The sequence below is a fragment of the Balaenoptera acutorostrata genome, chromosome 3 (genome assembly GCF_949987535.1).
Source record: "Balaenoptera acutorostrata chromosome 3, mBalAcu1.1, whole genome shotgun sequence".
Classification (NCBI taxonomy): Eukaryota; Metazoa; Chordata; class Mammalia; order Artiodactyla; family Balaenopteridae; genus Balaenoptera; species Balaenoptera acutorostrata.
In genome coordinates, this window is record NC_080066.1 from 13,874,745 (window position 1) to 13,899,510 (window position 24,766).

The 24,766-nt window shown below is 37.8% G+C and overlaps 2 protein-coding genes across 2 annotated transcripts in view; both read left to right on the forward strand.

Annotated features, from left to right (window-relative positions):
* Positions 1 to 24,766, forward strand: part of DNAJC1 (DnaJ heat shock protein family (Hsp40) member C1) — a 197,790-nt gene that overhangs the window by 128,759 nt on the left and 44,265 nt on the right. The gene's annotated exons all lie outside the window — the stretch shown is intronic.
* On the forward strand, positions 13,576 to 13,878 carry LOC114238811 (non-histone chromosomal protein HMG-14-like). The gene has a single exon (XM_057543261.1). It carries the CDS (start codon positions 13,576 to 13,578, stop codon positions 13,876 to 13,878), a length of 303 nt encoding a protein of 100 aa, XP_057399244.1.

Here is a 24,766-nt window from a genome sequence, read left to right on the forward strand (position 1 = left end):
TGGATACGTTTAATAACTGGCTCACACAGTTCCTGAAACGTTGGCAGTTGGCTCTCATGAGCTGGTTTAAGTGGGCTCCAGCACACCACTGTCCTTGGGAAAACTCCATTTCTTTACCTTTTACTGTATGTCTGATTCAGCCATCCTTCATCTGTCTCCGAGATTCACTACAGTTATGCAAATTATTTGACTATTGGTATTTAGGGGATATATAGAGGATATAAATACCAGCCTGTTTTCTGCTTCTTTTTATCAGTTTGTCTCTATTATTAAGGCACCTATTATATTATCCTGAAGTCATTTAATTTGTTACCTTCCTGTTACTTGCCTAGCAAGATGACTTTAAACCATTCAAAATGATTATCTTTCCCATGTCTTAACAACAGAACCAAAAGAAGCGAGCCCTAAGTACATTGGAGTATTGGTGAGATTTTTTTGTTGCTAGATCGTCACCTATCTAAAACTGCCTAGATAGATCTGTTTTATTTGTAAGAACAGGGTTTTCATTTTAAAAGCTTTTTAATGTAATTAGTTTGATAACAGCTGAAGTCTCCGGTGAAAGGTCCCAGTCTGTTACCCAGCAGTTAACTGTTTGTGTTCATCATTGATAATAGCAGCTTGCCGCTGAATATTTTCATCATTCATTAGTTTACCCTTTAATAAAACTGTTTTACATACATTTTCTAAAGTGTATTATATTTTCAAAATAATTTGGCCATGGCCATATTAGATCTAGAATATCTGCCTTTTCCAGAAGATAAATTTGAACTTTGCCTGTTAGAAAATCTTATATTTTGCTGAATTGGCCCTTTGTAATAAAGCTGTTTCTCACTTAAGTAAAGCTTCAGGAAGAAAAGGAAAACTCTTTTTAAACATTGTCTCTGACTATTATAGAATGGATAGCAGAAAAGACATCCCAATGAATGATTTACTATATGGTGCTGTTAAAAGTGCATTTCGTGGTTTTCTTGATCATCAAGACAGAAAATGGCCAGTAGATTTGAGATCACGAAAAACTGAGATATTTATGTGTCTGGTAGTCTTATTTTGTTAAAATCCTGTTTTTTGTTTTTTGTTTTAATATTTTATTTATTTATTTATTTATTTATGGCTGTGTTGTGTCTTCGTTTCTGTGCGAGGGCTTTCTCTAGTTGCGGCAAGCGGGGGCCGCTCTTCATTGCGGTGCGCGGGCCTCTCACTATCACGGCCTCTCTTGTTGCGGAGCACAGGCTCCAGACGCGCAGGCTCAGTAATTGTGGCTCATGGGCCTAGTTGCTCCACGGCATGTGGGATCTTCCCAGACCAGGGCTCGAACCCGTGGCCCCTGCATTGGCAGGCAGACTCTCAACCACTGCGCCACTAGGGAAGCCCTAAAATCCTGTTTTAAGTCTACTAAAATCACTTTCAACAAATATTAAACACATATATTTTGTAAGATTCTTTTAGAGGTATAACTTGTTTGATAACACTAGAGTACAAAAGATGTCAAATCTCTCAGTTTTGTTTTGTTTTTTTTAAAATTTCTTTATATTTATTTTTGGCTGTGTTGGGTCTTTGTTTCTGTGCGAGGGCTTTCTCTAGTTGCGGCGAGCAGGGGCCACTCTTCATCACGGTGCGCGGGCCTCTCACTGTCGCGGTCTCTCTTGTTGCGGAGCACAGGCTCCAGACGCGCAGGCTCAGTAGTTGTGGCTCACGGGCGTAGTTGCTCCGCGGCATGTGGGATCTTCCCAGACCAGGGCTCGAACCCGTGTCCCCTGCATTGGCAGGCAGATTCTCAACCACTGCGCCACCAGGGAAGCCCCTCAAATCTCTCAGTTTTTCCAAAGAAATTTCTGACTTTAAGCCCTTCCCCATCAGGGTCTGTGAGAAGTCCACTGTTAGTCATTCTTTGGGCCCTGGCCCCTTTCCCAGTTGTCTCTCCGAAAAGAAGTCGCTCAGTCTGAGATTACTGCTTTGTTGATTATCTGAGAATGCCCTCTAATTCCTTCTGAAGTGAGTCCCCTTTGCTTGTCCTCATGCTTTGGCCAGTGTGGTGTCTGTAGTCTCTGATACAGCAAGAGGCCCACTGGCAACTGCTGTCCCCATGCCAAGCTAACCAGGGGCCTCGCCACCGCTCTCAAGCTCGCCTCCAAGTGCAAGTATGTCATCGTATCCTGTTACCAATTTTAGGAACTCTTCTATCCCCCCAGTTGTCTTGCTCTTTTCTTCAACGCTTCCATTTGCACTCAGATTTTCTTTTCCACACTCATCTCTTCACACACAATTGGAGCCTAATGGCTTCGGTATGCACTGGATAGTTCTGAACTAGGACACATTTCTTTTAAGCAGTAAAAAGTAAACAATACAGCAGGTTTTTATATCCTGCTGTATTAAATTCTTAGTAACTCATCTTGTTATAGACGTTTTCTCTGAGTGGGAAAAGAGAATGAATATCACAGTCTTCAGTTTTACAGACTAAGATAAAATGAAAGCACAACATAAGAAACTACTTTTGTGTGGACACCAGATTTATATATCAGTTTGTGTATATCACATTCATGCATATATTCAAGTACATACGTGAGTAGACAACAAAGAATACTATGAGAATTAAATGAAACATACGTAAGAGTGGCAGACACATCGTAGCCCTTCAATAAAATTAATCTTAATTAGATAATTTTCTAAAAGAATTAATGGTTTTATGGTTCAGGTGGGTGATTACCAGCATGTGTTATTCTACTAATATTCTCTAACACTGTCTTTAGTTTCATAATGTCTTAAGACTTTTTCCTAGATAGCTGAGAAACTTTTTTTTAAACAGTCATTTATTTTGTGATGGCTGTTTGACTTTAACTTTTATTTATAAATTTATTTTCTTCTTAGAAACTTTCTACAGTGACAACAGTTTACAGTCAGTTTGAAGAATGCTAAGATAAGTCTTTACAGTGGGTCTTTCGTTAAGCCCAGGTACCTGATAATTAATGACTGCTACCACACCACCTGCTCTCTTCTGCCTTGAATCTTATCACATCCACATTGCTTTGAAATCTGAGAATCCTTTCCACTTCCTGACAACTAATATGCTACTAGTTTTAGTCTGACATCATATTACTGATTAGCTGAATACTATTTCCTTGTTTCTTTTTCTGTATCTCTAAATAAACCACTTTTGTCTTAGGATTATGATGTTTATAGAAAAAATACTTAAATTTGAATTTTTTTTGCAGAGGGAAGGAGATCATAGAAAAGATGAATCATAAAAGTAAAATTTTGATAATATTTAAAATATAATTAGGCATACCTATGGAGAGAGAGTTTTTAAAAATCCACATTTGTTTCTCATCTTCCTTTTATAATGTAAGGGTTTTTTTCTGTATTCTGTAGTATAGGATTTAGTTTTTGTGTTTTGTATTGTTTCCCTTGCATCCAGTCTCACTAATAATATAAGTAGGTATTTTTAGGAATAAGCTGAGATACAATTCTTCTATTATAACTACCTGGTCACTTATGTTGTTCCTCTCCTCCACTATAAACCACCTGATGGTCGTGCTCATACCCTTTTCATTTTATATCCCCTGTAGTGTCTATAGGGTAAATATTAATTGAATTGAATTCACTTGTTGAATTAAACTGATCCCACTAATTTACTTCACTCCATTACTCAATACCATTACATGTTCTTATCCTTTGTGTGTTTATCTTTCAAAAGATAATCTTACTTCCATGAGATTAAAGTTCCTGGGAGTATCTCACTATATTCACCACTAGGAGTCACAGGGATAGGGCCAATTTATTTTGATACTGGATTAGATTCAAGTTTCTGGACCAGAAAAGCAGTTTTCCAGTGTCGTTCTTTTAAGAAGAGATAACTCTGGTACAACAGTATGGTTAGTATTGAGAAAATAATAACTTCCTCTACCTGAATAAAATGCCCACAAGGCCAGAGTGTGTTCCTGACTGCTAATTTATTCATTGGTTGCGTGGACCAGTCTACTCCCATAAATGTGATCAGTTTATTCTCTCCCATGATAAAGGGTTACATGTAGAAGACCCTTTATCAATATACCATGAAAATCACTTTCTCATGACTCAGAGATACTTAAAATAGAGAGGAGAGTGAATTCTTGGAAGAAAGACATGTTGAGCAAAGACACAAAGGTAAGACATTTCAAAACATGTTCAGGATAAGATGGCAGACCATTGTGTCTGGCTTCCAGAACACAGTGGGAGTAGACTGTGACCTGAGGCTGGAAGGACAGGTAGGTAACAAAATACACAAGTTTTTGAATGCCAGGCTAAGAAGTTTACATTTTATATTTTAGGTAGTAGGGAATCTTTGGATTTTGAGCTGGAAGGAGTGAGGTGGTGATGTGCTCTGAGTTTTCTTTTTTTTTTTCTGGTCATGCCACGCGGCCTGTGGGATCTTAGTTCCCCAACCAGGGATTGAACCAGGGCCCAGCAGTGAAAGCTCCAAGTCCTAACCACTGGACTGCCAGGGGATTCCCAATGTGTTCTGTTTTAGAAAGACGACTCTAGCAGCAGTAGGCTGAAACCGTGGAGTGAGAGTAGAAAGAAAAGAAATTCCAGAAATGATACGGAAATAAAGTTCAGATTTGCCTGTAATCATAGCTAACTAGTCAGTAGTGGAGCCAGGGCTTAAATGGTCTGTCTGACTCTAAAACCAATGCACTGTGCTCCCCTAAAGTGTAAATGTGGTCACCCCTCAGTATTCCGAGGGGACTGGTTCCAGGACACCGCTCCCAACCCCCGGACACCCAAATCCACAGATGCTCAAGTCCCTTTATTTGTGTAGTATTTGCATATAACCTATGTACATCCTTCTGTATACTTCAATCTCTGGATTACTTATAATACCTAATACAATGTAAATGCTATGTAAATAGTTGTAACTACAATGTAAATGCTGTGTAAACAGTTGCTATCATGCAGCAAATTCAAGTTTTGTCTTTTTGGAACTTTCTAGAATTTTTTTTTCTGATTATTTTCAATCTGGAGTTGATTGAATCTGCACATGTGAAACCCACAGATACAGAGGGCCATCTGTATACTGTTATTATAATTATTTAAATGTCTGTTTATTAGGAGAGAGAACCATGACTTTTCATTTTTATGTCCCAGGGTCTTAGCACAGTGCCTAAAAAAACAGTGGGAACTTCATTAGTTCAATCAATAAACATTTATTGAGCACCTACTAGGCATTGTGCTAGGGTGTGCATATAATTCAGCTCTAGTAGATTACTGCCAGTTTTACGAAGTAATTATAACCAATGTATGCATACACACCAATTTATGAGAGTTCCTGTTGTTCCATATCCCTGCCCACAGTTGGTATTTATGTCTTTTTTTCATTTTAGCTCTTCTAGTGGGTGGTATACCAATGTGGGTTTTTTAAACAATTTTTTTTAATTGAGGAGAAATTCACATAACATAAAATTAACCTTTTAAAAGTGAACTCTTCAGTAGCATTTACGTTCACATTGTTGTACAACCACCTCTGTCTGGCACCAAAACACTTCATCACCCCAAAAGGAAACTCTGTACCCTTTAGGCAGTTGCTCCCTATTCCCTACCCCTGTCCCCACCAGCCTATAGCAACCAGTAATCTTCATTTTGTCTCTGTGGATGTACCTATTTTGAATATTTCTTTCTTTCTTTTTTTTATAAGTTTATTTATTTTTATTGTTGGCTGTGTTGGGTCTTTGTTGCTGCGCGCGGGCTGTCTCTAGTTGCGGCCAGCGAGGGCTACTCTTCATTGCGGTGCGCGGGCTTCTCATTGTGGTTTCTTGTCTTGTTGCAGAGCACGGGCTCTTGGCACATGGTCTTCAGTAGTTGTGGCATGCGGGCTCAGTAGTTGTGGCTCGCGGGCTCCAGAGCGCAGGCTCAGTAGTTGTGGCGCACGGGCTTAGTTGCTCTACGGCATGTGGGATCTTCCCGGACCAGGGCTCGAACCCGTGTCCCCTGCATTGGCAGGTGGATTCTTGACCACTGCGCCACCAGGGAAGTCCCTGAATATTTCTTATAAATGGAATCATACAGTATGTGAACTTTTGTTTCTGGCTTCTTTCACTTAGCACGTTTTGATGTTCATCCACATTGTAGCATGTATCAGTCCTTTTTATGGGTGAATAACATTCCATTGTATGTGTATACCACAATTTGTTTATCCATTCTTCAACTGATGGATGTTTGGACTGATTCTACCTTTTGGATGCTGGGAGTAGTGCTGTAATGAACATGTGTGTACATGTATTTGTTTGAGTACCTGTTTTCAAATCCTTTGAGTACATACCTGAGTGGAATTGATGGGGATATATGATAATTCTATATTTAGCTTTTTGAGGAGCCCCTAATCTGTTTTCCATAGCAGCTGAACTCTTTTACCAGCAGTGTACAAGAATTTCATTTTTTCACATATCCTCATCAACACTTGTTATTTTCTGTTGTTGTTCCTGTTGTTGTTAAGCCATCCTAGGGTGTGAGGTGGTATCTCATAGTGGGTTTGACTTATAATGTTGAGCATCCTGTCATGTGCTTGTTAGCCATAAGTATCTTCTTTGTTTGAAGTGGGTTGTCTTTTTGTTATTAAGTTCATTGTATCTTCTGCATATTGGATATGTGATTTGCTTATCAGATATATGATGATGATTCACAAATATTTTCTCCCATTCTGAGGTTTTCTTTTCACTTTCTTAAAAATGTCCTTTCGTGCACAAACTTTTAAAATTTTGATGGAGTCCAATTTATCTACTTTTTCATTTGTGGCTTTTGGTACTATAGCTATGAATCCACTCTCAAGTTCTAGGTCTTGAACTTTACCCTTTTGCTTTCTTCCATGAATTTTATCGTTTTAGTTCTTATATTTAAATTTAAATTGTTGATCCATTTTGCATTAATTTTTTTGTATACTATTCAAATTCAGCTTCATTCTTTTACATATTATACATAATCTCAGCAGAATTTGTTGAAAAGACTTCCTTTTCCTATCAAATGGTCTTGGCACCCTGTCAAAAATCATTTGACCATATATGTGAGGGTTCATTTCTGGGCTGTCTGTTCTATTCCACTGGTCTGTATGTCTGTCTTTATGCCAGTACCACACTCTTGTTTTTTTAATTAATTTTTTTTAAATATTATTTTTGGCTGCATTGGGTCTTAATTGCTGTGTGCGGGCTTTCTCTGGTTGCAGCGAGTGGGGGCTACTCTTCCTTGCGGTGCACAGGCTTCTCATTGCAGTGGCTTCTCTTATTGCAGAGTACAGGCTCTAGGGCATGCGGGCTTCAGTAGTTGTGGCACGTGGGCTCAGTAGTTGTGGCTCCCGGGCTCTAGAGTGCAGGCTCAGTAGTTGTGGCCCACGGGCTTAGTTGCTCCGTGGCATGTGAGATCTTCTCAGACCAGGGATCAAGGCCCTGCAACATGTCCCCTGCATTGGCAGGCAGATTTTTAACCACTGCACCACCAGGGAAGTCCCCACACTCTTTTGATTACTGTAGCTTTGTAGTAAGTTTTGAAATAAGGAAGTGTGAATGCTCTAGCTTCTTGTCCTTTTCAAGATGGCTTTGGCTTTTGGGTTCACTTGAGATTCCATATGAATTTTATGGAGGTAAGTTGCGGAGAGCGGGGCCTACTCTTCATTGTGGTGCACAGGCTTCTCACTGCAATGGCTTCTCTTGTTTCAGAGCACGGGCTCTAGGCGTGAGGGCTTCAGTAGTTGTGGCTCACGGGCTTCAGTAGTTGTGGTGCATGGGCTTAGTTGCTCCACAGTATATGGGATCTTCCTGGACCAGGGCTTGAACCCATGTCCCCTGCATTGGGAGGTAGATTCTTAACCACTGCGCCACCAGGGAAGCCCTTGGTGGAGATTTTTTTGAATCTGTAGATTGCTTTGGGTAAAATTCATATTTAACAATATTGTCTTTTAGTCCATGAACATGGGATGTCTTTCTATTTACTTATGTCTTTAATTTCTTTCAACAATGTTTTGTAGTTTGTATTGTACATGTCTTTCACCTCTTTGGTTAATTCCTAAGTATTTTATCCTTTTTGATGCTATTATAAAAGGAATTGTTTCATAATTTCCTTTTCAGATTGTTCATTATTAGTGTATAGAAATGCAACTGAGTTTGTGTTTTTTGTTTTTTGTTTTTTGTTTTTACTTCTTCCTGTTTTTATAAACCCAGTTTATTCTGGCTTTGTTTTCTCTCTCTGTTTCTATCCCTCCCTTTGAAATCCCTCAGTGCTAACCATCCTAGTCCAGTATCTCATGACCTCATGACTGCTAATAGTTTCTTAACTATTATCCTATCAGTTCATCCTGTTTGCTTCTCTCTGATTAGAACTTTTAAAATACAATTTCACTGGGGAGTCACTCTTTCCTATTTTCTTACTCATCTTACTTCCCTTATCTGAATTCTTATAGCACTATTTCTGTACCACTTAATCTTATATTTGAGTGTATAGTGCCTTGAACTACCTAGTATTCTATTGGTTTTAATTTTTTCCAATTAGAAAAAAAACAACTTGCTGACTGCCTGCTATGTGGGAAATAATGTGACTGGGTGATACAATGATAAATAAGACGTACCCAATTTTGTCCTTAATATTAGATAGCATTTATTAAGTGGCTACTATGTGTCTGATACTATTCTATGAACTTTATATATAACTCAGTCCTCACAGCAACACCATGTGGTCTACACTATTTTCTTCATTTTACGCAGGAGAAAACTGACGTACAGAGAGGTAAAATAACTTTTTCCAAATTAGTTAGCTAATAAGTGACAAAACCATGATTCAAACCTACTTCACTAGCTTGAGAATCCATGCTCTTAGCTACTACCACTATATTATCCAGTTGAAAAGGTAAGACAGAGACCTAAATAAGCATATTTTGAGGTTTACTATAACAGCTTTGTGAGAAGGTTAAAGAACTTTTACAGTTCAGCAGATGGCAAGATTACTTCCACCTAGAAAAAAAACAAAGGCATTATGAAGGATTTGGAAGTGGGGTGGGGAGAAACATTCCACAGACAGGAACTTGCGTGATATAAAGCACTCTTGAGAGGAGACTCTTCAGAGCATATTACCAGGCACAGTGAGTAATGTAGTTTAACTGCAAAGGATGCTTGAAATGGTAAAGGGAAATAAGTTTATAAAAGTGGGTTGCAGCCAAGTCATAGTTCTTGAATGTGAGATTAAGATGTTTAAGTCATATTTTGTAAGTAGTTCAGTGATATTTTAAAGTCTGTATCATAGAAATGTTTGACTATCATTATGCAAAAGGTCAAAGAGAGGAGAAGGACTAACTAGAAAGTTATTGCCATAGGTTAAGTAAGAGATAATGAAGCCCTGAATTAGGTAGCTAGCAGGGAAAGTAGAGACTGGAGGAGAGACTATGTGAACCTTCTTGAATCTTCAAGATTTATCAACTGATGGGCTATACAGCAAGGGTGGGGCTGGGAGACTAAAAATGACTAGTGGGTGGTTGGAAGAGGCAGATGCCATTAACAGAGATAACAAAGAGCACAGTTAGGACATGACAGTTTGGGAGAAAGGAAGATATATAATCAGTTTGAGACATGCCAAGTTTATGATGCCAGTGGAAGGAAACATTCAGCGATAACGTAAAATTTTTTTTTTTTTTTTTTTGGCTGCATTGGGTCTTAGTTGCAGCATGCGGCCTTTTTGTTGCTGCGCGCGGCCTCTTTGTTGTGGTGCACGGTCTCTTCGTTGTGGCGCTCGGGCTCCTCTCTAGATGTGGCTCACAGGTTTCTCTCTAGTTGTGGCAAGTGAGTTTTCTCTCTCTAGTTGTGGCACGCAGGCTCCAGAGTGCGTGGGCTCTGAAGTTTGTGGCATGCGGGCTCTCTCGTTGAGGCGCACAAGCTCAGTAGTTGTCGCATGCGGGCTTAGTTGCCCCACGGCATGTGGGATCTTAGTTTCCCGACCAAGGATTGAACCCAAGTCCCCTGCATTGTAAGGCAGATTCTTTACCACTGGATCACCAGGGAAGTCCGATAATATAGAATTTAAGAGATGAAAATTAGAGAGATAACTATTAGAGACCTTGGTGTACATTTGATACCTAAATCCAGGGAAGCATGTAGAGGCAAAACGTCTAGGGGACATATGGAAAAATCAGAACCACCAAAGGAATATTCCCAGCGTAAGGAGAACCAGAAGATTACAGTGGATTAAAATAGGAAGTGAGAGAGTGGAATGTTTCAGAGAGGTGAAACAAACGTGGCAAAACATCAGCATTTATGAAATCTAGGTTGTGAGAACATGAGTTTTTGTGCTTATACATGCTATTTCATATTGTTTTTCCCTTAGATCTTTGTTTTTCTTTGCTTCTATAATTGGCTGTTCTACTTCAAATCATTTTCTAGTTGTTATATCTTACAAGTGAATTCTAGATTCCTTCATAGCACTCAGAAATCACAGACTAACTGTGGTATCTACACATGTTATATAGACACGGATAAAGTGAATATTAGGTTATTAGACTTAAGAGTAAATGTAGATTAGCCCTCAATAAGGCTCCCTTGGCAGATTTCTAGCAGCATAAAAGACAGAGCTGATATGAATGAGCCCTGCCCTTCCAATATAAGATTATGAACAAAAAAAATAATCATAGCCTTGATTAAAGGAATAAAAGGGAAATCCAGTTTTGTTTTAATGCCAGCAACAGCTCAAAACCATAGTCAAAAGCAGGAAATGACACCACAGAATATTAGCCTTGGTGCCTGGGGTTTTAATACTCACTTGAAGCAAAAATTGTGCCTTTGGGTCCACAGGCAGCTGGAATTGAGCCCCCTGCATAAAGCCTAGTCTCAAAGGGCTACTGTTTTGTGAAAGAATGAGAAAAATTCAGTGGTCCAGAGCTATTAAAACCCTTAGGACCCTGACAGAAGCCAATGCCAAAACTGTTCTCTACCACAAAACTTAGGGCTTTGTGAGCTCCTGTTAAGGAAGTATTTTTTAAAAAATCAAAAAACCTCAGTGAAGATGTGCTCACATTATAAACTGTGAGGATAGTCAACAGATGTAACAAAGAAGAAAATTGTCCTTCTAAGAACAGGAGATAAGAAACCTAATCTGAAAGATACCATAAAACTAATCATTTTTAAATAAACAAAGAGATAAAAGAAGGAATAAAACCTTAATGAAAGAACATGACAGGATAAGAGAAGAAAAAGAACTATAAATGAAATGTTCATTGATTTTTTTTTTTCTTTAACGGTTGGATTAAACTGCTGAAATGAGAATTAGTGAATTGGAAGATGATCTGGTCAAATCACCCAGAATACAGAACCAAGAGATAAGGAAGGAAAATATAAGAATGCTTAGGAGACATGGGAGATAGAATGAGAAAGTACAGCAATATCTATCTAATGACAGCTTAGAAGAAGCGAATGGGAGATGCAATATTACCATAAAATAATGGTTGAGATTTTCCAGAATTGACAAGAAAGACAAGTCCTCATATTTAACATATTTATTTATCCTGAACAGGATAAATAAAAACAATCCACATTTAAACAAACCATAGAGAAACTGTTCAACATTAAAGCAAATAGAAAATTTTAAACCAATTGTAGAGCAAAAACTAAAGAACACCAGTTATACTAACAATTACCTTCTCATCTGAAACAAAAGATATCAGAAAAAGGTAGAAAAATATCTTCAAATTGCTTAGAGAAAATAATTGTCAACTTAGCATTTTATACCTTGTTAAAGTATTAGTTGAGAATAAAATAAAGATATTTTCAGAAAAATTAAGACTTATCAATTTGCCATTCACAGACCCTTACTTTGAAGGCAAATAAAGGGTATACCTCAGCAAGAAGAAAATTGAATACAGAAGGAAGGAGAGGGCAGCAAGAAAAAGTTCTAACTCAAAAAAAAAATAAACATGTTGATAAATCTTAAGCACTGACTGTAAAAGAAATTATTGTAATGATGATGACTAATTTGGAGGGGGTTAAAAACAGTATGACAGCAAAACTTAGACGATGGGAGAAGGAAGTCAGAAACATTTTAGCATCCTTAGCATCCTTGTATTGAGGGGGAGGAGGATAGAGATACTAATTAGACTTTGTCAATGATTATTTTTTAAATATAGGGGTAAAACTATAGTATGTACAATTTTCAAACCAATAAGTGGAGAAAAACACAGTAAGAAAAATAGAATATAGGAAAAGAGAGAATAAAAGATACATAAAAGAAGATACAAAAGTATAAGTTAAGATAAAGAATAAATCCAAATATTTCAGTAATCACAATACATGGAAGTAGTATTTTCAAATTGAAAAACTAATACAAAATGTGGCCACATGTTATTTATAAGAGAAACATCTAAAACACAGTGTCACTGAAAGATTGTAAGTAAAGGGATAGAAAAAAATCAGAATTCTGACCCTTATAATCTTTATGCATCTAACAACATAACCCAAATTTACATGGCAAAAAAATACACAAATACCACACCTTCAAGAACCAGATAACCTCTATCTTATATAGATATTCTAATATTTGTAGAGGAAAAACTCCCGAAGTTCTTTTATGAGGCTAATGTAAATCTTAATTTCAAAATTAAATATGTATTATGAAAAGGAAGAGATCATTGTTACATATGAACGTAGATACAAAAATTTCCTAAAAATGTTAGATATTGAGTTTTAAAATGTCGTTTTCTAATACCTGAGGTTTGCTTTAAAAGTTTCTGCTCTGTTAAATGAGTATGATAGTAATACCAACTTGGAAACATGTAATATAGGCAATCCACCTGGGCTAGCCCAGCCTAGATCAGCCATCTCTGAGTGTCCCACAGACTCATGTGATAAATAAATGCCTGTTGTTTTATATACTGAGATTTTCAGTTGTTTGTTTTGTAATAACAAGCTAATACATCTGGCAAAGTTAAAATTTAGATGTTGCCAACTATGTGGAGGAAAAATGGGAAATTTCCATTGCTTTTTAAAAAATATTTATTTTATTTGCTTCTTGGCTGCTTTGGGTCTTAGTTGTGGCACATGGGATCTTCGTTGAGGCATTCGGGATCTTTTGTTGTGGCGCACGGTCTCTTCATTTCGGCACTGGGTTTTCTCTCTCTAGTTGTGGTGCGCAGGCTCCAGGGCGCATGGGATCTGTAGTTTGCGGCATGCGGGTTCTCTAGTTGTTGGGCGCGAGCTCAATAGTTGTGGCGCGTGGGCTTAGTTGCCGTCGGCATGTGGGATCTTAGTTCCCTGACGGGGTATTGAACCCGTGTCCCCTGAGTTGGAAGGTGGATTCTTTACCACTGGACCACCAGGGAAGTCCCAAATCTCCATTGCTTTTGATGGGAAAGTGAATTAATACAATTACTTTGGAGAAAAGTTTGGTGATACCTAATTGCAAATTTGAAGATACCCATATCCTATTGTCAGGAATCAGTAAACACACAAGTAGGTAAAGAGTCATTTAAAGGATATTCATTGGCGGGAGGAGCGGCAGCGGCCAGGCAGCCCAGCTTCGCGAAGGCTCTCGGCGCGGCCCGCAGCCCGCAGGCACCCAGCAGGCGCCAGCCCCGCCGCCACGATGCTCAAGAGAGTCAGCTCCAAGGAGGGGGCGGCGAAGGAGGAGCCCAGGAGGAGATCGGCAAGGTCGTCAGCTACACCGGCTCCTCCAAGAGTGGAAACGAAGCCAAAAAAGGCGGCAGGAAAGGATAAATCTTCAGACAAAAAAGTGCAAATAAAGGGGAAAAGGGGAGCAAAGGGAAAACAGGCTGAAGTGGCTAACCAAGAGACTAAAGAAGACTTACCTGCAGAAAATGGAGAAACTAAAAACGAGGAGAGCACAGCCTCTGATGAAGCAGGAGAGAAAGAAGCCAAGTCTGATTAATACCACGCACCCAGTCCTATCAGTGGTCCCTGTCTCCCTTCTTGTACAATCCAGAGGAATATTTTTGTCAACTATTTTGTAAATGCAAGTTTTTTAGTAGTTCTAGAAACATTTTTAAAAAGGAGGGAATCCCACCTCATCCCATTTTTTAAGTGTAAATGCTTTTTTTTAAGAGGTGATATCATTTGCTGGTTGTTTATTTTTTGGTACAACCAGAAAATAGTGGGATATTGCATATGGGAGGCTTTGATTGTCTTGGGTGTCAGCTTAACATTCCACAGATGGGGGGGTAGCTTTTATATCCTATAATACAAAGCATACTTAATGGCAGTTTGGAGTCAGTTGTGCATTTAATGTCTTAAACACATTAAATTACTACTCTTCCCATGTTGTTTTGGTAGAATTGTTTCCTAAAGCAAACCACTCACCCCTTGATCTTGGCTCTCCTGGTCAGGATTTTGTGCGCCCTGTAACATCTTTGATGGTGGTAGTCCAGTTCTTCTAGTAACTGTTAATGTGCTGTGAACGATTGACAATTTGAGTATGTAGTGTATATGATATTAAATTGCAAATTAGTGGGACTTACGATGTAACAGCATATCAATATTTGAAGATATTGGTACTTGATATCCTGTGAAGGAAAATTTGCCTCCAAATTTTAAGCTGGAAAGTCACTGGAATAACTGTTCAGAAAAGAATCACAACTACATGATTTTTTAGATTTTTGGTACGTATGTTGAGAACTGTGTACAAATTGAAATGTCTGTGTACTGATCCTCAAAGCAACCAATAAAATCTCAATTATGAAAGAAAAAAAAGATATTCATTGCAGCATTCTAATAGTGAAAAATTGGAAATAACCTAAATGTCCCTCAACAAGGGGAATGAATAGATAAATGAATTACGTATTATAGTCAAATAATGTATAGTGAATAGTGCCCTCCCAAAAAGGGCACTATTCATGTCTACCCAGAACTTCAGGATATGATCTTATTCTGGAATAGGGTCTTAGTTAATATGAGGTCATACTGGATTAAGACAGGCCCTGAATCCAATAACTGCTGTCCTTATAAAAGGTGAAGATACACAGAAACACACAGGAGAGATTGGAGTGATACAGGTACAAGCCAAGGAACACAAAGATTACTGGCAACCACCAGAAGCTAGAGAGAGGTGTGGAACAGATTCTCCCACAGAACCTCCAAAAAGAACCAACCTTACCAACACCTTGACTTTGGACTTCTAACCTCCTGAACTATGAGGGAATAAATGTTTAAGCCACCCAGTTTGTAGTGTAATGTTTTATGGCAGCCCTAGGAACTAATACTACATAGCAGTTTAAATGAATGAACTAGAACTATATGTATCAATATGGGTAAATCTTGAAAACTTAGTGTCAAATGGGAAAAAGTATATCCCATTACAATTTATGTAAACCCAAGGCAGACGGTGGGGGAGGGAGGAGACTGTGACCTCCAGTAAGCAAGTGATACTGACTGGACAAAGTGGCTTTGAGCTTCATTTTAAAGATGAATGAAGTACACTGAAAACTACAAATCACTGGTGAAAGAAACTAAAGAAAAATAAATGGAGAGGCATCTTGTGTTCATGGATTGGAAGACTTACTACTGTTAGACGTGAATACTACTCAATCTACAGGTTCAGTGCATCCCCATCAGAATGGAGTCTCAAGGGACTCCAAATAGCCAAAACAATCTTGAAAATAAGAACTAAATTGGAGGACTCATATTTCCTGATTTCAGAACTTACTACAAATCTATAGTAATCAAAACAGTGTGGGACTGCCATAAAGACAGACATATATATCAATGGAATAGAATAGAGTAAAAAAATATCCCTCGCATATATGTCAAATGATTTTCAACAAGAGTGCCAGAACTGTCCAATGGAGAAAGGACAGTCTTTTCCACAAATGGTGTTGGGAAAACTGGATATCCACATTGAAAAGAATGAAGTTGGACCCTTGTTTTACACCGTATAGAAAAACTAACTCAAAATGGATCAAAGACATAAATGCAAGAGCTAAAACTATGAAACTCTTAGAAGAAAACATGGGGAAAGCTTCATGATATTGAATTTGGCAAGATTTCTTGGATGTGACACCAAAAGCACAACAACAAAAGAAAATATAGATAAATTGGACTTCATCAAAATTAGAAACTTCTGTATATCAAAGGACACTATCAAGAGTGAAGATGGAACAGAATGGGAGAAAATATTTGCAAATCATATATCTGATAAGAGATTAATACACAGAATATATAAAGGACTCCTACAACTCAGCAACAACAAAAAACAGCCCAATTCAAAGATGGGCAGAGGAGATATACTGATGGCCAATAAGCATGTGAAACGATGCTCAACATCATTAATCATTAGTGAAATGTAAATCAAAATCACAGTGAGATACCACTCACACCCTGTAAGCATGGCCATGTGAAAAAGAGGGGAAAAGGAAAATAACAAATGTTGGCAAGGATATGGAGAAAATGAAATCCTCATAAATTCCTGTAACGTATGTAAAATGGTTCAGCTGCTGTGCAAAACAGGTTGGTGGGTCCTCAAAAAGTTAAGCATAGAGTTACCGTATGATCCAGCCCTTCCATTCATAGGTATATACTCAAGGGAATTGAAAACAAGAACTCAAACAAATACATGCACGTGCATGTTCGTAGCAACACCATTCACAATAGCCAAAAGGTGGAAACAGCCCAAATGTCCATCAATTAATGGATAAACAAATGTGGTCTAAATGTACTATGGAATATTACTCAGCCATAAAAAGGACACATGTCACAACATGGATGAACACTGAAACATTATAAGTAAATAAGCCAGAAACTAAAGGTCACATATTGTATGATTCCATTTATATAAAATATCCAAAGTAAGCAAATCCATAGAGACATAACGTATGTTATGTGTATTTTACCACAATAAAAACCATGAGTAAGGGCAGGTTTGTGACAGTCCTGGGAGCTGGGTGGGAAGCGGAAGCCGGAGGGGAGCAGCGTGGTGGCCCAGGCTGGTAGGAAGCAGACAGCAGACTTCCCTCACCCCCACCTCCCTCTGGAGGGCTATTTGGAAATTCAGTAACCCACGGCTAACATTTATTAACTATTATTGGCCTTAATATATGTCCTTAACTTACAGCCTCACTTCAAATGATGGTAACTTTATCTAATTTACCATCGTGTGGTGCCCGATCTTTCCTGAAAGATTTGAATAATCTCTTACTCAGGTAGTGTTACGGACCTATAATGTTTGTGGAACTGGAACACTTCGCTGCACTGAGCAGTGAGAACACAGCCTCCGAAGCCCTCGTCCAGCTGTTGCTCCTCCCATTCTCTTCTCCCCTAGCCTAGTTTTTGGTGTAGGGCTGTACCAACGGCTCTTAGTATTACTGTCTTTTGAACGGAAGCTTGACTCTTCCCTCCCTTAGCGAAGCGAGTCTAGTCTGCTTGGTTACGTGCAAGAACTGTTCAGTGCCAAATTCCAGCCACTGTCAAAATGGCCGGAATCTTTATTTCCGTCATTCACTCAGCTAGTCAGTCAGCCATTCGTTCAACGTAATTATTATAAGCTTGCTATGTGTCAGGCACAGTGATATGTATGCTCAGATAACCAAGGAGTTTTCCATGCCTTTTCATTTGTTGGTACACATGAAGGAATAACAGAGTACTTGATGTATTATTATTGTTCAAACTAAAAAAACTATTGACTGGTATTGTTTATATGTAAGTGGAAAGCATATCAGAAGCCATAAATTTTTAAGACTGAATAAGGAATGAAGAAAATATGACAGTTGAATAGCTTTCTCTGGAGAGTAAGGAAAATATACGTCAGTGAGAGAAAAATCACAACTGTTAAGAAAAAATGGGAAAAGAATCTAAAAAGAATATATATGTACATACGTGCGTATATATGTATGTGTATATATATATATATAACTGAATCACTGTGCTGTGTACCTGAAACTAACACAACACTGTAAATCAATGATACTTCAATAGAAAATTCTAATTAAAACTACCCCATCGGAAAGTGCAGTTAAATACATGATGGCACACATATGGGTGTGAAGATATCATTTTATGACTTGATCCTGGTGCGAGATTGGTTTTTATACTTTTCACATCCATTTCCCTTATCCTGGGCACCATCTTACAGACATATACCACTGGTCATCAGGAAATCTGGATAAAACACAAAAATTTAAAGCCTTCACAAAGACGCAGCTCTTCAGTGCACACTTCCTCTAAGTTTTTATTTTCACTTAAAAAGCTTCTAATAGGTTTGTTTGTGGTTTTCTAGATGTCAGTTCAAGTCTCCTTGAATTTGCAGAGATGAGTAAAGACCTAAATAACACATATTTTTAAAAATTATTACGATTTTATAAACTATTCCTCTTTATTATATTTTTCCTAGCTGTATTCTTGTCTGTATCCCTTTTCTGCAAATTACGTAGGCCTTCCCTTGTTAGTGGTTAATACTTGAGACTATCATATGGTATTCTTTCAGTCAATTTAACAAGTGTTTTCTGAGTACTTAGTATGTGTCTAGTGTCAACCAAAAAATAATGCAGGAGGCTGCAAATAAGAAAAGTGTTTATTTGGGGTCTTAAGGATCACAAATCAAGAGACACAGATTCTGGTAACTCTGAAAGAATGTTCCGAGGAAGAGAAAGAGTCAGGGGCTTATTAAAACAAAAAGCCAGAGGCTGTTAAAAGTTGCCTGGTGAAAATTATGATTGACTCTGACCTGAGTCAGACAGTATTTGTCCTTAAGGGATCACAAGTTTGTTCTTATTTATTTTTTTATTTTATTTTATTTTTTTGGCTGCGTTGGGTCTTCATTGCTGCACCCGGGCTTTCTCTAGTTGCAGCGAGCGGGGGCTACTCTTGCTTGTGGTGCATGGGCTTGTCATTGCAGTGGCTTCTCTTGTTGCGGAGCATGGGCTCTAGGAATGCAAGCTTCAGTAGTTGTGGCACGAGGGCTCAGTAGTTGTGGTGCACGGGCTTAGTTGCTCTGCAATATGTGGGATATTCCCGGACCAGGGATCGAACCCATGTCCCCTGCATTGACAGGCAGATTCTTAACCACTGCACCACCAGGGAAGTCCCGAGATCACAAGTTGTTTTAGGGTAGGGGTCTGATAAGTAGATAGACTGTCACAAGTTATTTTAGGGTAAGGGTCCTATAAGTATCTTGAGTTTCTGGCAGGTGTTCTGGATGACTTCATCAGGTCCAAAGGTCAGATTCCATCCAGGCTGAGACTTGCATAAGTCATACTTCCTTAATGGCCTCCCAGCTCCATTTAAGAGAGCTATCTGAGCAATACTGACTCTATTTTTATTTTCCTTTCACACTAGGACTTTGCTATCAGATGACATAAAACTGGAAAGGAAATTATGACATTTATACTAATTTACAGAATTTGCAAGTATTGTCCTGACTATGATGCTGTCTAAAATTATGATCCTACCTTAATTTTGTAGAAATATTTAAAAGGTATCCCACTTTCAACAGTTTGGCTAAATATGTTTTTATGATATTGCATGATACAATAATATATGCTCACTGTCAGTGATAACACTTTTATTTGTAATTTAAAAAACTCAGAATGGATTACTGGGCTAAAATTGGGAAACCTGAGATCTTATCTCGACTCCATCACTGATTGCCCAGTGAACCTGAAGAAGCTTTTTCAGCTTCTGTAGGCTTCAGTTTCTTCTATCTTAAAAAGAGGGTGTTGGGCTAGGTTGTCTCTGTGACCCCTTGTAATTCTAAAATATTATTAAATATTACAGCCTATAGATAAACCATTGAAATGAGGCTGTTTTAAGGGAATATAACTACTAAAAGTGTCACCCTTTAAGAAAGCTAGTTAGATTCCAGTGTACATACATGATTCCAGTTACTAAACTAAGAATCAGGTGTCATTCTGTTGAATAATATGACCTTTAACAAATACTGGATGCATTATAGTTGAACAACATGGAAAGAGTACAACAAATTTCCAGCTTCCCCCGTACTATTTACCAATACATCCTTTTATCATGCATCCTGACTTTTTTAAAATCCCTTCGGTTTCTTTTGTTTCAGTTATATTTTCTCAAATAGGATGATGCAGAAAAATTTCTGCCTGTAGACAGAATAGTTGGTCCTTGAGGTCACATTTAATGTTAATAGCTATAAATCTATAAATTAAAATGTCCCTTAAGACATGAAAATGTCTCTGGTGGAATTCTAACTTTACTAAGCAAGAGATCTACATTTTGAGTATCACTAATCCTAGAGAAATATGTAATTATTGTCATTTTCCACTCATGTATGTGTTATCCACTTCTAATAATACATATAGAATTTATTGTCCTACCTCCAAAGGGGCCTGGTATGCTTCCCATCTATTTTTCCTTTGGGTTTTTCAACTTTTTCCCAAAATACTCACTCAGTAATTATTCACTGACTTTATAATGTGCCCCAGGCATTGAGAATATATGCATGAAAGGCATAGTCCCTAAGCCTTAGGAGATTATAATCCATACAAAGAAACAGTTATATAAAGAGGCCATCACAATATAATGCAATAATTTTTATAAAAGTATATATAGTTATGGAGGAAGCATAGCAGAGGGAGTACTTCAGTATCTTGGGAGTTAGAAAGGCTTCACAGAGGAAACTTATTCTTAATGTAGGAGTAGTTATTAGATAGAAAATGCAGAATAGTGTATTCTAGGCATAGGGAAAATATTCAAAAAGGCACAGTGAAATGAAACATCCTCCATGTTCAGCCAGTAGTTTCAGATGTCTGAAGCATTAGGATAGGAGGCAGAGATTAAGATGAAATAAAAGTGGAGAGGTAGGCAGGGGCCAGATAACCCAGTCTTTAAAGGCCTTGCATAGGAACTTGGATTTCTTCCTAAAGGAAATGAGAAAAATTGGTGGATTTTTAATAGTGGATCAAATCTGGGATGTCAAGGAGCTTAGTGCCTATGTTGTCTTCCAGGAGTTTTATGGTTTCAGGTCTTATACATTCAAGTCTTTAATCTGTTTTGGGTTAAGTTTTATGTATGGTGTAAGATAGTGGTCCAGTTTCATTCTTTTGCATATGCCTGTCTAGTTTTCTCAGCACCATTTATTGAAAAGACTGTCCTTTCCCCATTGTATATTCTTGGCTCCTTTGTCATAAATCAATTGACCATATATGAATGAGTTTATTTCTGGGATCTCTGTTCTCTTCCATTGATCATATATATCTGACTTTATGCCAATACCGTACTGTTTGGCGGGGGGGGGGGTGTCCATTTATTTTTTATTTTTCATACAATTTTTCATTCATTTTTTCCATTTACGGTTACTACACAATATTGGCTGGGTTCCCCATGTTGTGCAGTACATCCTCGAGCCTGTCTTGCCCCCAGTAGTTTGTGCCTCCCTCTCCCCCACCCTTTTATTGCCGTCCGCCCGCCCCCCCACTGGTAACCACTAGTTTGTTCTCCATATCTGCAAGTCTGCTGCTTTTTTGTTTTATTCACTAGTTTGGTGTATTTTTTAGATTCCACATATAAGTGATATCATATAGTATTTGTCTTTGTCTGACTTAGTTCATTTAGCATAATATCCTTCAAATCCATCCATGTTGCTGCAAATGGCAAAATTTCATTCTTTTTTTATGGCTGAGTAGTATTTCATGGTATAGATATACCACATCTTTATTCATCTGTTGACGGGCACTTAAGTTTGTTTCCATATCTTGGCAATTGTAAATAATGCTGCTCTGAACGTTGAGGTGCATGTAGCTTTCGAGTTAGTGTTTTTGTTTTTTTCAGATGTATACCCAGAAGTGGAATTGCTGGGTCATATGGTAGTTCTATTTTTAGTTTTTTGGAAACCCCCCATACTGCTTTCCACAGTGGCTGCATCAGTTTACATTCCCACCAGCACTGTATGCGGGTTCCCTTTTCTCCACACACTCACCAACATTTGTTATTTGTGTTCTTTTTGATGATAGCCATTCTGACAGGTGTTAGGTGATATCTCATTGTGGTTTTCATTTGCATTTCCCTGATGATTAGTGATGTTGATCATCTTTTCATACGCCTCTTGGCCTGCATATGAAAAATCTGCATTTCCTCTGGAAAAATGTCTGTTCAGTTCTTCTGCCCCATTTTTTAATCGGGTTTTTTTTTTGATGTTGAGTTTTATGAGCTATTTATATGTATTGGATATTAATCTCTTATCAGTAATATCATTTGCAAATATTTTCTCCCATTCAGTAGGTTGTCTCATACTATACTGTTTTGATTACTGTAGGTGTGTAATATAATTTGAAATCAGGGAGCATGATGCCTCCAGTTTTGTACTTCTTTCTCAAGATTGCTTTGGCTATTGGGGGTCCTTTGTGCTTCCATTCTAATTTTAGGATTTTTTTTTATTTCTGTGAAAAATGCCATTGGACTGTATTGAATCTGTAGATTGCTTTGGGTAGTATGGACATTTTAACATATTCTTCCAATCCACGAGCACAGACTGTCTTTCCATTTATTTGCGTCTTCTTGAATTTCTTTCATTAATGTCTTACGGTTTTCAGTATACAGATCTTTCACCTCCTTGGTTAAATTTATTCCTAGGTATTTTATTTTTTTGTAAATGGGATTGTTTTCTTAATTTCTTTTTCTGAGAGTTCATTACTAGTGTATAAAAACACAACAGATTGTTTTAATTGATTTTGTTTCCTGAAACTTTAATGAATTTACTAGTGCTAACAGTCTTTTGGTGGAGTCTTTAGGGTTTTCTGTATATCATATATCATCTGCAAAAAGTGACCGTTTTACATGTTTGCATGCATTTTCCAGTTTGCATGCATTTTATTTCTTGTCTACTTGCTTTGGCTAGGACTTTCCATACTATGTTGAATAAAAGTGGTAAGACTTGGCATCCCTGTCTTGTTCTTGATCTTAAAGGAAAAGCTTTCAGCTTTCCACCATTGAGTATAAGGTTAGCTATGGGCTTGTCATATGTGGCCTTTATTATGTTGAAGTACATTCCCTCTGTACCCACTTTCTTGAGAGTTTTTATCATAAATGGATATTTATGGATTCTGTCAAATTCTTTTTCTGCATCTACTGAGATGATTGTATGATTTTTATCCTTCATTTTGTTAATGTTAACAAACCAATGTTGTTAATGTTGGTGTATCACATTGATTTGCACATGTTGAACCATTGTTGCATCCCTGGAATAAATTCCACTTGATCGTGGTGTATGATACTTTTACTGTATTAATGAATTTGGTTTGCTAATATTTTCTTGAGGATTTTAAAATGCATCTGTGTTCATCTGGGATATTGGCCTGTAATTTTCTCTTCTTATGGCTTCCTTGTCTGGTTTTGGTATCAGGGTAATGCTGGCCTTTTAAAATGAGCTTGAAAGTGTTCTCTATTTTTTGGAAGAGTTAGAGAAGGATTGGTATTACAGTTGACCCTTGAACAACATGGGGATTAGGGGCGCCAACCCTTCACACAGTGAAAAATTTGCATGTAACTTTATAGTCAGGCCTCCGTATCCCCAGTTCCACATCTGTGGATTCAACCAACTGTGTTTCATGTAGTACTGTAGTACATATTTATTGAAAAAAATCTGCATGTAAGTGGACCCATGCAGTTCAAACCCATGTTGTACAAGGGTCAACTATAATTCTTTAAATTATAGTTTTGGAGGACATGCATTAGCCCATCAATATACTGACTACAAGAGACTGACTTCAGATATAAGGACACACACAAACTGAAAGTGAAGGAATGGGAAAAGATACTCTATACAAATGGAAACCAAAAGAAAGCTGGGGTAACTATACTTATATCAGACAAAGTAAACTTTAAAACAAAGCTTATCATAAGAGACAGAGAAAGGGTATTACATAATGATAAGGGGGTCAGTCCAACAAGAGGATATAATTTTAATTATGTCAGTGGTAAATCAATACTTTTTTTTTCTTAAAGATTTAATTTTATTTTATTTTTGGCTGCATTGGGTCTTCGTTGCTGCTCACAGGCTTTCTCTAGTTGCGGTGAGTGGGGGCTACTCTTTGTTGTGATGCGCAGGCTTCTCTTTGCGGTGGCTTCTCTTGTTATGGAGCACGGGCTCTAGGCGCGCGGGCTCTGTAGTTGTGGCTCGCAGGCTCTAGAGCGCAGGCTCAGTAGTTGTGGCGCACGGGCTTAGTTGCTCCGTGGCATGTGGGATCCTCCCAGACCAGGGATTGAACCCGTGTCCCCTGCATTGGCAGGCAGATTCTTAACCACTGTGCCACCAGGGAAGTCCCCAATACATTTTTTAAGCTTGAATTTCAAAGCGTGACTGACAAGCTGGTGGGCTAATGCATGTCCTCCAAAACTAAAAAAAACTAATTTGTACTGCTTTTTCATGAGGTCTTAAATCAAAGCCAGTGTCATGTTCTAAAATTTTTCTATTAACATCATGTTAGTCTTAAATATGATATAACTTTATCCTAAGTAGTCTAATAGTATATATATCTAACTTTGATTTTCTATGCTTTACTATTCATTTTTCTCAAAGCGATAAAGTTTTAGGCAGTAAATAGTAATGTAATTCTTTATAAAGCTTTTCCTACTTTTCAACATTTAAAAAAAAAATAGAAAACAAGTAATAACGATGGCACAAAGATTTTCTAACATAAATTTACCAATGCTCATTTTCAAAGAGTCTTTCTTTTGAATAATATAGTAAATGCACACTCACACGTATCTTTTATATAATCTTAGTAAATAATATAGTAAATGTTGGGTCTTAATCATTTATAATTTTATCCAGAATACTTTTTTTTTCTTTAAGAACTTTGAATCTT

What these genes read in the sequence shown, in the direction of transcription:
- LOC114238811 (XM_057543261.1), top strand. Translation starts at nt 13,576, where the DNA reads ATGCTCAAGAGAGTCAGCTCCAAGGAGGGGGCGGCGAAGGAGGAGCCC.